Source organism: Colletotrichum phormii, assembly GCF_030913505.1.
Source record: "Colletotrichum phormii strain CBS 102054 chromosome Unknown BDP81scaffold_3, whole genome shotgun sequence".
Taxonomy (NCBI): Eukaryota; Fungi; Ascomycota; class Sordariomycetes; order Glomerellales; family Glomerellaceae; genus Colletotrichum; species Colletotrichum phormii.
The window spans coordinates 1,625,356-1,638,006 of record NW_026851445.1 but is presented as its reverse complement, the minus strand read 5'-3'; the positions used below and the strand labels follow the sequence as shown (position 1 = coordinate 1,638,006).

General features: G+C 54.5%; 4 protein-coding genes across 4 annotated transcripts; 3 read left to right on the top strand and 1 right to left on the bottom strand.

The window, feature by feature from the left end:
* Positions 1–924: 924 nt before the first annotated feature.
* On the top strand, positions 925–2,810 carry BDP81DRAFT_288695 (uncharacterized protein; the record flags this gene model as incomplete). The annotated part of the gene is made up of 2 exons (XM_060583051.1): positions 925–2,568; positions 2,628–2,810. Coding segments are annotated over 2 exons (1,827 nt in total), but the record flags the coding sequence as incomplete, so codon positions are not given.
* An 897-nt stretch (positions 2,811–3,707) lies between these two features.
* Positions 3,708–4,909, top strand: BDP81DRAFT_310121 (eukaryotic mitochondrial regulator protein-domain-containing protein; the record flags this gene model as incomplete). Its single annotated transcript, XM_060583608.1, has 2 exons — positions 3,708–4,121; positions 4,358–4,909. 2 exons carry the CDS (start codon positions 3,708–3,710, stop codon positions 4,907–4,909), a joined length of 966 nt encoding a protein of 321 aa, XP_060449865.1.
* A 322-nt stretch (positions 4,910–5,231) lies between these two features.
* On the bottom strand, positions 5,232–6,340 carry BDP81DRAFT_446192 (tyrosine phosphatase; the record flags this gene model as incomplete). The annotated part of the gene is made up of 3 exons (XM_060592039.1): positions 5,232–5,418; positions 5,490–5,818; positions 5,954–6,340. 3 exons carry the CDS (start codon positions 6,338–6,340, stop codon positions 5,232–5,234), a joined length of 903 nt encoding a protein of 300 aa, XP_060449864.1.
* A 1,948-nt stretch (positions 6,341–8,288) lies between these two features.
* BDP81DRAFT_446190 (uncharacterized protein) lies at positions 8,289–8,967 on the top strand (the record flags this gene model as incomplete). The annotated part of the gene is made up of 3 exons (XM_060592038.1): positions 8,289–8,435; positions 8,571–8,714; positions 8,794–8,967. 3 exons carry the CDS (start codon positions 8,289–8,291, stop codon positions 8,965–8,967), a joined length of 465 nt encoding a protein of 154 aa, XP_060449863.1.
* Between the last annotated feature and the right edge of the window lie 3,684 nt (positions 8,968–12,651).

Sequence of the window (12,651 nt, the reverse complement as noted above, 5' to 3'; positions counted from 1 at the left end):
TTCTCGCGGAGGAATTCGGCTGCACCGTCTCTAGCCTCCAACAAAAGCACCGGCGATGCTCACAACTCCCAGGCAACTGATGGGACCTGGACGAGTCTCACACGGCAATCCTCGACCGCTGCATCCGCTTCGGCTCCCAGGTCCAGAGCAAGCTCTCAGCACCCGCCTCACACGCCAATCTCGCCCTTGCCCTCGCGCTCGCCGACTCCACACCAGCCACACCATCACCTGCAGGCACAGCCACAGTCCACCACACTACAACCCCCCGGCAGCAGCCCAGGCGACCACTTGCTGCAGCCGAAATTGAAGGCAATTACGGCTGGGGGTGCCGCTGCTGGGGCTGCAGAGGGAGAAGCCGACAGTGAGGAAGGCCAGCTCCCGCCACAGTCGTCGTCCTCGTCCAAGTCCCATCTATTGGACCACCAACAAAAACAAAGCCACGGGCATGAAGTTAACCACGACAGTCATGTTGATGAAGAAAATAACAGTCATGATGCACCTCTCAGCAGCGACGAGGTTTTGGTAAAGGAAGAGAATCCCATTGCCACATCTACTACGGATACCGACACCGAGCAAAGACCCGCAAGCAGCGCCAGCAACAAGGTCAGAGACACCTCGACTAGGACTGGGGACGATCAGGACGCTCACAAGCCACACCCCGACCTCGACCTCGACCTTGACTCGCTGGCCCCAATGCCGCCCGCCGCGTCTCAAGAACGCTTGGCTAGCGAACTGACTGCCAGCAACGACCTACGTCCAGCCGCAACAACCACAACCACTGCTTCTGCTGCAGCTCCCACTGCCATCAACAACCTCCCAAGCATCCACGAAGACCAAACCCCACCCGGATTTGACGACAAACGGCAGAGCCTTCATCTGTCGCAGTCGCATCACCCGCATCAGCCACTACCGCCAAAATTTGGCGCGGCTCCCACTGTTACCCTCCAGGCGGTCTCTGCCGAGGACCTCAACGACGATCAACACGATCCCCTCAGCCATGCCCTCGGCACCCCGACGCCTCTCGCAACAGCCATCCTACCGAGTTCGCCCGTGCCATCCCGCCCAGAAGCGCCTCCCCGACGACAAAGTCTAATACCCAATCGTCAAACCACTCTAATTCGAAACCTACTCGAAGGACGTGTCGAAAACGAAGCTAGGCCAGCCAGCGCCGATTATTTGCTCCCCAACATCGCAAACATGGTCACCCGCAAGGTCTGGGTTAGGCGCCCCGGCGCTTCTGCCACACTCATCACCGTCAACGAGGACGACCTGGTCGATGATGTGCGCGACATGATTCTACGAAAGTACGCCAACTCGTTGGGCAGGCATTTTGATTCTCCCGACCTCACACTACGGATATGCCCACGGGAGCAGAGACAGGATCGTATGCTAGGCCCCGAAGAGCCCGTGGGCCGTACACTCGATGCCTACTTCCCCGGTGGCCAAAATGTGGAAGAGGCTCTGGTTATCGATATCCCAGCCCGGCGCACACCGAGACCGTCACCACGTGCTCCGACGCATTCTACAACAATCTACTACAACGACGAAGGCCGGCCCTCTGAGGCTGGCGAAGGATATTTCCCTCCTGTTGCAAACGCTGCTGCTCTGCCGTCACCAAACCTACCAGTGCCAGTCGTCGCTCCTGTTACCGTCCCTGCAATACATCCCTCGCACCCTGCCCACCCAATTCACCCAGCGCATGCTCTTACAGCGCACACCCAGCACTCGATTGCAATCCTTGGAAGCGGCCAAGTACCGCCAATACCCTCCCCGGGAGGCACGAGGTCTCGTGCATACAGGGAACGCCCAGAACGCCCTCGCCTTGGAAGAACCCATACCTCCTCACCTACGATACTGAATCAAGTCAATGCACAGTCCATGGCGGCCGCAGCAGTCGCTGCTGCGCATCCTACCCACTCATTCCACCCACGCCTACCGCCCTCTAGGACGCAGTCGAACACTTCAGAGCAATCCAACGCCCAACCGGCTGCTCCGCCACTTCCAACACCACCCGCTCCGGAAGTACAACCTGCAAGAGTTGCTACTCCCCCGCCCAGGATTGCTTCTCCTAGGCCAGCAAGTTCTCGGCCTAAGAAGAAGAAAACAGTAGATCATCCAACTTTGCCGGCTGGCATATTGAATGGCGGCGTGCCACCCATCAACGTGTTGATCGTAGAGGACAACCCGATCAACCTCAAGCTGCTCGAGGCTTTCGTCAAGCGTCTGAAGGTTAGGTGGAAAACGGCGGTCAACGGCCGAGATGCCGTCACCATGTGGAGGACCGGCGGTTTCCATCTTGTTCTGATGGATATCCAACTGCCCATCATGAGCGGACTGGAAGCCACCCGGGAGATCCGCAGATTGGAGAGAGTCAACTCGATTGGTGTCTTCTCTTCGTCAGCAGGGAGCGCACCTGAAGCCCCGAATGGCGAGCCAGAGGAGAAGGACAAGTTGACCAATATGGAGCTCTTCAAAAGTCCGGTCATTATCGTGGCCCTCACTGCCAGCTCCCTCCAGAGTGACAGACACGAGGCCTTGGCGGCTGGCTGCAACGATTTCCTTACCAAGGTCAGTATTCCTACTCTTTCCATGCCTGGTAGCCCATTATGCTTACATGATTATCACAGCCTGTAAACTTTGTTTGGTTAGAGAGGAAAGTCATGGAATGGGGTTGCATGCAAGCACTCATTGACTTTGATGGCTGGAGAAGATGGAAAGACTTCTCTCGGCAGAATGACGAGGCCGAAGCCAAGAAATCGGCCGCGTTGAAGACAAAGGCAAAGAAGAATCGCTTGTCGATGACTTCGGCGGTGCCAGCGTAATAGTACAGCAACGCTCGCATGCTTTAGCAGGGAATGGTAGCTATGCGACATTGGCTTTCGCTACACCTACCTAGGCAGAAGGCCACAGTAATGATGGTACCGCGAGCCTTTGATGAGGCGGAGTCTTTTCTTTCAATGGTCTCTCATGGGACTTGGCTTAATGAACATATGATAGCAACATACGGACTCCCCTCTGAGGTATGATTTCAGCAGGCTCGGTGCTCATCTCTGTTGCAGGGGATCTGCACCTTGTTGATGGCTACTGGTCTTTGATTGCATTGGCATAACGGTTCGGTTTAAGAGATGCCCCGCATGGAATATACGAAGAGGGACGCGCAGAATGATACCATAGAGCGCGTATGCATGAGAGAATAATCATAATGGATTCAGTAACGCATACAAAAGAGATCTTGCTGAGACAAGACATGTATTGATGACGACTGCGTGTATAGCAACATACTATATTAGGGTTATGAGTGGCTATGCCTTAATTATGAAATCGGGAGAGGATTGCCCGGTAGAGAAAATGACGGAAGGCACCCGTTTCCATAGATCTAGGTACCTACTTCCGTTGAACGAAACGGGACGGGATAACCTGGAACCTGAATACCGGTAGGTGGAGACCGGAGCCTGGGAAGCGGCTCTATGTTCCGTCCTAAGGCACCAGGCCAATTGACCAAGGCAAATTATCCACAATATGGTCCGTGCACATTCTCCTAAAAAAACGAAGGAAAAATCAGTCGTAGCTTTAAAAAGTCTCCCTTCTTCACAAAACAACCACACTTCGTTATACCCAAGCTTCCTCAATGGTTGCTTCGCCGTAGTACGGTGCAATCCAGGCGCGCCTTTTGCGTCCAGAAGAACACTCTTTGCTTCACACACACAATGGCGTCGCGAGCGGGCTCGTCATTGTCGCCATTGGTCCTCGGGACAAAATGGTGCGATGCTGCGTACGCTGCACCAGCATTGCGGTGCGCCTTTTCGACAACGCCGATCCAGTCGAGAAGGAGCAAGGCGCAACATAGGATGTTTGACTTCCTCAAGAAAAGAGGTAGCAGGTTTCAGGATGCCGAGGGCCAGGGCCCCAATTACTTGGGCGGCTTCGACCAACCCTTCCCGATGAACCCGTTCTTCAAGAGTGAACCCGTGCTGAGCGAGGCTCTGAGGGAAGAGGTCTTCAGGAGGGTCAAGACGGCCAAGGAGTCGTTGAAGCTTGTTTCGGCTGAGTTGGGTATCGATGTTCGCCGCGTCGCTGCCGTAGTGCGGATGATGGAGATCGAGAAGCAGTGGATAACAGAGGTAAGCCTACATTTTTCTTTTTTTCAAACCCCAAATCCCTCGATGGGATTGATCCTCCTCCCCAGCATCATGATGATCAACTTTCCAAAATTCGATTAGTCTTGAAGACGCACAATATGGTTACACCTTGGCACTGCGAGCCTCTCTGATTTGCTACTTTACATTTCTCTACATTACAATCGCACAATCATTCTAGACTACAGTCTTTGCTGACTTGAGAATGAACTTCTTCGCAGCGCAAACCACTGGCCAGACCTTATGCACAGGCCGTCATGGGCATGCTGCCCCAAACTCCTTTCGCAGAGCAGGAGACCGGAGGTCAACAGGTTCCTCACGAGCCCGTGAATGAGATCCACGTCCACAAGCTCACGATGCAACAACTCTTCGTGCCCGTGTCGGAGTCGCGGCAATTCAATAGAGAAGACGCCGCAAAGGCCTTCCATAGAAACATGCTTTCGATTGACGATCGATCACCGCACAAGGAGCTCATTGACATGAGGAGGGCGGCTTTCAACGGCGGCGACAGAAGAGAGCTGACGCGCAAGTTCCGCGCCGATACCAGGGCGCAGGAGGATAGGTTGATTGAGAGAGAGCGCAAGCGTTCCGAAAAGGCTGAAGAGGAGACGACGCGTGTTGATACCGGTCGTTTCGAGTTCAGGTTCAAGGAGATGAATGTTGAGACTGTCGGCAAGAACGGCCGCAGCAGGGGAGGCGTCGGCTGGAGATACGGTGTCCCCTTCTATGACCGCAGGAAGGGCGAGGTGAAGATTCCCACGTCGGTGCCTTGAACATGTACAACCCATACCTTACTGCCTGTTGCCGACTATATCACAAACGGCGACGGCATCCTGGAGGAGACGAAGGAGGAGGAGGGGCTCACGACAGCCGCCCAAACCAACCAGAAGACGAACTGAAGTCATGTTGGCTCAGTTCTCGTGTTGGGCGCTTTAGGATAAAAGCGTCCTGTGTCTATCAACTGTAACTATATACATGTAACCCTATATGACGACGGACTCAAGCGGGAAGGGCGCGCGCTTCAAAGGATGAAGCCTCAGCAAGCCCAGCAAGAAATTTTATTTTATTCCTTCCAATGAGTCCTTTTTTTCTCTCTCAAAGCAAATACTTTGTGTGTGAGACCCAGTCAACCACTTTACGCCCGTCGTCGGCATCCACTACTAGGTTTGACCGAATACGGCTAATGTCCTCTGGCGAGAGACGACATCTGTTCTGGACGTACGCCTCGATTGAACCGTACTCCTCGCGGAGCGCGGCCAGCGTCGCAAGCATGTTTTCTTTCCTGGGCGGAGTTTTAGCATAGGTATAAGTAAGTAAAGTGAGTGGGTGGTGAGTGAAGGAAAAGCATCATACCGAGATCCAATCATGCGCCTGGCCCCCTCGGGGTTCCCCTTCATGGCCTCGGTGGCGAGGAGGTGCTGGATAATCTCCTCCCTGCGGTCCTGGAGACCGATGTCCGTCAGGCTGTACTCGTGGGCGACGACCTCGTCCGAGACGCCGCACAGGCTGAGGATGAGGGCGCAGATGATGCCCGTCCGGTCCTTGCCGGCGGTGCAGTGGATGAGCAGCGGGGTCGGGGGTTCGGGGGAGGCGAGGTGGGAGAGGATTGTGTGGAAGGGGTCGTTGGGGTGGTCTGCTTCCGAGGCGGCGCGGAGGATGTCGGTGTAGGCCTTTGTGAAGCCCTGCGGATTATATTGGTTTAGAATTTTCTCACATGACTCTCACAAGATGATGAGAACCCTTGTCCCGCTCTGCTCACTGGGACGAGTAGGAAAGGTGAAGGAGGAGGAGGAGGGGCTGGCAGGAAAGAAACTCACCTCGGGCCCGTTACTAGAGTAATTCCGGTACCGTAAGGCAATAGCTTCGGGGCCGTAGTCCATGTCCCGAAAGACGGGGACAAAGATGCGCGTGGCGCCGGGCCACTCGCGGACGTCGCAGCTCGTTCCGGCCTGGGCGAGGCGCTCGAGCTCAATGGTGGAGCGGAGGTCGTAGACGTGGGTGATGTTGAGGTCCTGGAGGCGGGCGACGCCGTCGTCGGTCAGGCGGGAGGGCTCGGCGGAGCGGAAGAGGATTCCCGGTTTGACGATGCGGCCGGCCGGGAGGGCGTCGACGGGGTAGCCGCCGGCGTCGCGGAAGTTGGGGAGGCCTGGGATGAGGTGGAAGGGGGGCGCGGGGAGGGTGACTTTGGGGCGTGGTTCCGTCATTGTGTGTATCTTGTCTCTTTTTGTCTTCTCGTGCCGTGTGGTTTGCGGATTGTAATACGAGTTGAAGAAAGGGTTCTCCTGACGCGCGCGCGAGGGTTCAATGTACAAGCTGTGAGACGGACGAAATGATCAACAACGGCGTGGACGGGATCTGGTTTATGGTGGTGTGTATCCGCAGTCTGTAGATGCGCGCACCGCGGCAGGCGGGCATCGTCGGATGTGGCCTCTGCGGGGGAGGATTGCGGCATCCGAGGCATGTCGTTGGGTAAGGCTCGGACCTGCCCACCTTTGGGCCAACATGCGTCGCGCCTTTGGGCGTGGGTGGAAAAGCAGCAGCATCAAGTCAAGGTCAACTAATCTAGGTTGCTCTCTCTCACCGAGAACTGACTAACAATGATTTCCGTATCCTGCATGAGGGAGTGAATATGTGGTGTACAGGAGCAAGATCAACACATGTTAACCACTGGAAAATTGCTTCTAGTTGTAGTAAACACCAGAGTTGCTTCTATATCACCCGTCCGAGGTAAACAATATGACGGCCACCCAGATGTATGTTAATCTGTCTGGGAACCCAGTGCCCCGGTTCAACCAGTCTCACACGCAGTCTCGACCGGCACATCAGAAACATGACCAGTCAGCATCGTGAGTCAACGTGAGAGATCGATAATACATGTCATCATTAGACGCAGGTGCCGTCCGAGGTTTGTTTCCGACACTGCCAGGTTCGGGCCGTCCACGAGCATTTGAGAAGGACGACAGCGGGAAAAGGGTAGGGGCAGATGGCGCAAGGACGTGCTCGAAACCTCATAGCGTCTAGGTCGAATTTGGGTCCCGTCACATCGACCACGGGCCCAGTCGACCAGTCCATGTCATGAAAGCAATGTGCTACTAGCCTACTTGGATCAACTGACTGACTGGCTGGCTCGAGCGGGACAGCTGAAGTGAGACCTGGTGATTTGCTCAGGTGTTGCCGATGATGTTGTGTGCGTACCTATTCTCTTCCCCCAAGTCATGATTGGCGCATTAGGTATGGTGGTATGTAGCTGGACAAAGTGAATGGATGGCTGAGTTTGGATGATTCCCTTGGGCCCTAGAATAAGATCCGAGTTCCTCCTTCTTGGTATCTCATCCCGTACCTGACCGACCTGGACCTGACGTCCTCGATGCGCCTTCCCCTGACGCATGCCAGCAACAACGTGCAGATTTTCCAAAGCTGCAGCAGCTCTGACTGGCGTGACTGGCACCTGCCCGTCGATAGCTCCCTGGGCCAGCCAGTGAGCCCTCAAGCCCTCAACCACGAGGAGCGGACCTCCCAGGGCTAAGTAAGGTGACCAAGGTACCTACCTACCTAGAGAGGGACGGACATCCAATGACAGCAATGACTGCACCCCTGCGCCAAACCACGCGAACCCGCCTAACGGTAGTAGTCGCGTCTCTAACTGGCTCGTCGTCCGCGCTAAAAGCCTCACGCTGCGTCATAGGGGACCAACTCCCATTTTCCCAGATTTTTTTGCAGCTTTTTTTCCCCAACCAAGGACGCACTGGCACTCTGGGTGAATCGACCGGTTTGAGACAATCAAGATGGCGATCAACCTGTTTGTGTCTTTCTTTCTTTCCACACCCTAGCGCCCTTCCCACTCGTGGACGTGGTGTGATTAAACTAAGGGTACTGGCGCTGCTACCCTTCTATCTGACCTTGCTTTGCCTTGACCTTGGTTGGTGTCATCACTACCTTCCAAGGTTACCTTCACCACCACCGCCTGTTCCCGTAGAAAAAAACAACCTCGTTCGCTGCTTAATTTGAATAAGACCCCCTCCAAGACCCCCTTCTTCGGTGAACCCAACTATCGTACCTCCCAATCTCTACCCACCGTCGTCAAAACGCCAGCTGAATCTACCAAAACTTATTCACCGATTCCCGAGCGGTTGACCGATAAACATAGCCAAGATGGGCCTCTTCGGCATGGCAGCGAGCTACCTCGCCTTCTCCGTCCTCCACTTCTTCCAGTTCGTCCTGGCCGTCACCGTATGCGGCCTCTACGCCGTCGACCTCAACCGCGCCAGAAGCGAGGGGAGCTACACCGACGGGAAATGGGTGAGTCTTGCTTTTGTTTTATCCTATGCGACGAGACCAAAAAAACCCCCCCAAAAAAAAACGTCGATGTTGTCACGGGTGAAGCACGGTTCAGAGGAAGAACGAGTAACTAACAACAGATAAAAAAAAAACCAGGTCTTTGCAGTCGTGGTCGGCGCCCTCTCCGCCGTAACGGCCCTGCTCTACTTCATCCCCTTCATCCTGCGCTTCGCCATCGTCTGGATCTGGGATGCCATCCTCTTCATCCTCTGGATCGCCCTGTTCGGTCTCTTTGGTAATGTACGTACCAACCCCAAACTTCCCTACTCAAACCTACTCTATCTCGTCGAACCACCCTCGCTGATACATGACTTGCCAGATGTACATCAAGGAGAACGTAGAGGGCGACAGCGGCATCCAGCGCATGAAGAACGCCGTCTGGGTCGACTTGGCCAACGCCCTCCTCTGGCTCATCAGCGCCCTGGCGACCGCCGCCTACTGGTGGAGACACCGCGAGCGCCGCACCCGCTTCACCGGCCGTGGAAAGGTCTAAACGAGATGTTGCAAACCGAAAATGGATCAACACCCAGAGGCGGATAGAGCTCTTTTACTGAGTTGATTCAGAACGGGGTAGTGTGGGTGTGTATGCTTTACAAGAGCGCATACGATGGTATCCCCATATACCTCGAGTTGGCCGCTCCGGGTCCAGTGATGATGTTGTTGTTACGAGGCCGGTGTTTTTGGAGTATTTTATTCTGCCGCAAACACGATACCAAAACCCTGGCGAGGTTTATCTTGTATTCTTGCTTTCTTTCCCAAATTCAAACCCCTACGAGAGATCCTAGAGTCAGTCGTCGTCTTCGGATACTATGTTGTCCGAATCGGCCGTGATTAACTTAGAAACAATGTTGTTTGTCTCTTTACGTACTTGCTCTGCAAAGGCAGTATGAGACTTGTCACCATATACCTTGCAACTATGTTCCAGACATGTACACGTGAGATGCGAGGGAGATTGTATCGGTGACTAGACACTCGTTCAGAGATTCAAGTTGCGAATAGATTAGTGAAAAACAAACAATCCTCAAACCTACGCAACGTCCGTTTAGCCGGGGCCGATCCTGGCTCGGGGGACCGTGTGTTCCCCCCCTTGAAGACCCTGGCGACTGAGTCGTACACGCCGCGCCGTCGTCGGCGCCGGCGCAGCTGTCCCTGCCGGAGGTGAGCGGCCCCGCGTTTCTGCCTTCCGTAGAGTTTCGGACCTCCCTACAAGAACGTTTGTCTTCAAGGGCACTCTACAAGAATGCTGCGCCCTCCAGTCCCTTTCATCCATCCCATCGTGGACGGCCCCGGAAACCCTCAAGGAACCCTTGAGCCGAGTGCTGTACCGTGCGGTGGGTGCATGAAAACGCTCTCCCCATCCAGCAATGCATAGCCCGGAGGTGTTCCTCCTGAAATCTAGCGTACTAGAGCCGTTCTGCCGCTCTTTGGACCAAATGGATACAGTGGACGGCATGACTGACTGCCAGGCACCGCCAGGCCTGGCGCCTCAAAAGTCCTACATGGGAAAAGCAAGGGGTCCAGGGTTAATGTTTTCCAACCCCGCAGGCACTACCTAAGCAACGTCGTGCCTCTGCTGCGCTGTGACGTAGTGTCTGTGGCGAACCCTGACAGTCCGCTCGTCGCTGGCTATCTCTACGACTTGGCGAGGGGTAGCGCGCCTCAGGAAAAAATTCGGCCAAACAATCTTGAGCACGCCCATTGCCCCGGAGAGGTCCTCGCGTCTTGACGCTTCGGAAACTGGAGATTTGGGCCGCAAATACCAGCGGAATGAGGTCTGTGTCTTTGTCAGATATAGAACGAACAGAGCACTTGTTGGCGGACATCATTGAGGCTTGATCTTCATCCCACCTTCGGAGAGCCGCAAACGGGATGTAAGCGACAGAAGACCCGGGGAAGTCAGTGCGCTTTGACGTTCCCTGTTGTAAAGTCAGAGCGACCGACGACAGCGAAGGCGGCAGTCGGCAAAGTGAGACTTCAGTATCGACCAAGGCCGGGAGACCCAGGGCATGAGAGTGAGCCGGCAGGACTCGCCGTTTCGCGGCGCCCAGCATCCGCTGTATCCTTTCACACGCTTCCAACCTTGGGCAAAAGTCGACCCATTAAAAAGCACATGCAGCCCTGCGGCTGTTGAAACTTGAGAAGACAGTAGCGATCGGCGGCAAGATCAGCACTGTTTTTGCTGCTTCCGATTCAAAGCCTCGGAGATCAAGCCCCGGACATGCATTGGGTGATTGGATCATGGATGAATCCAGTGGGCATCCCAAGACCCTCCGCCTCTGGTCCTCCTCTAGTGTTATGTACACTAACACGACAGCCTCTGCTCCCTGCCTCTCCCAACGTGGGCCCCGCCTGTGGTAACAGCGGGACAGAGTCAAGAGTCATAAACGCCCGACGATGCGGAGGTTTCATCGGCTAGGACCGAAAGCCTGAAGGCGGAGGGTTCGTAGACGGTAGGGGAGACAAGTACTCCGTACACGACTCTATCCGTACTGCGGCAAGTGGAGGAGAAAGTATGAGGGGTAAAAGAGACAACTGCTGAACGAGGTCTCTGGACGTCGGTCGGTTCCTGTCCCGCATACTCCGGCTAGCCAGTGCGGGTGCGTTGAACCGATTGAGCCGAACGTCGGCTGTCTCTCAGTCTGGCGTGGGTCGTCACCAGAAGTGCCTCAAGTGGCATAGTGGCACAGTCGAATCCTTTCCGATGACATTGCTGGGCTGGAGAAGTACTTTGATCGTTTTTCAGATACCGCAAGTAGCTAAGGACGGATGGCAGATGGAAACGGTCTGAATCAGTAGCCACCGTTATAGACCACCAGGAGAATACTCTTACCTCTATGGACATACGTGATATTGCCACTCGCCTGCTCACGCAGCCACAGGCTCTAAGCTATGGGTATCGGTATTGATAAGAACGACCTTCTTCTCCTCTTTGTATCATCTGGAGTCCGACGTAACTGGTTAGCATACCATGGCTGTGTCGTTACTCTGACGGCACTCATACACCAACATAGGAGCCTCAAAGTGCACCTGAGCAAGGATGTGCGAGATTGTCCGGATCGAATAGTGCGGGCCACGAGATAGGATAGGACAGGTCATGGAGTCCAAGCTGTTCGTATGTCTGAGGGCTTGTTCGACTAGACGTGCCCGCGGCCTTGATGTAGTTCTCGTCAGGCTTAGAAAACCGGCGGCGATCGACGGGAGAGATCGACGGCAGCAGTTCCATGCTAGCTGGATGATTTGGCTCCTGATGTAAGTCAAGATAGTGTAGGTTAGGTGGTGACTATGGCCAACCTCAATAAGACGGCTTAGCTGAATCCACCTTTTGGATTGTGGATAGAAGGTCAGAGGGTTACGGTAACTCGCACTTGCTCAATTAGGAACCTTAAATCGCAGTGTCCGTAGATACTTTTACTTTTGAAGGAGCTACCACGTGAGATCTTATCACGGGAAGGCCCTGTGGCCCTCTATCTTAGCATTCGCATCGTAATTGCCAAGCGGATGTACAATGCCGCACGGATACCGTGATGGGTCTGATTCAATGAGTACGTACATACTTCAATTCAAGGCAGGTGAGAGGTAACTTTACCAAGGCACCTTGCGGAAAGACGGTGCCTGCCCGATCTTGGACAGAAGAAGAAGGGAGAGAGAACTGTGAAGGATGTAGAACGCGTATGGATGCTCAAATTGACAATACACATAGATGGCACGGTCAAACAACAGAACGACTGTAAGACAAAATGACCATTAGTTACGGTATCCAGTTAATGGAAGACTGACAATCAAAAGATGCCACTCATTCCATCATACCCAAGCACCCAAGGCACCCGAATACGTTCCCTTCCACCTTCCAGGTTCCAAAGCTTTATCGAGGTACGTACTTGTTTTACGGCACTCGGGTCGGACGGTGTTGGACCCCTCTAATACGGTCAACGGCCAAGGCAAGATAAGGTACCTGGATCAACGGCCAACAGTCAACGGGCCCTTAATAAGCTAGCAACGGAAGACCCTCGAAACCGTTCCCCCCTTGCCTCCCTCATTCCGTTTGGTCGGCCTCCGCATCTCGCACCATCCCACCAAAACCCACCCACCATTACGGATACCCTTATGAGATGTGAGATACAGAGTCCTACACCCAGGAGCCAGACACCAACACCCTTCCACGCGCCTTCTTCGTTGA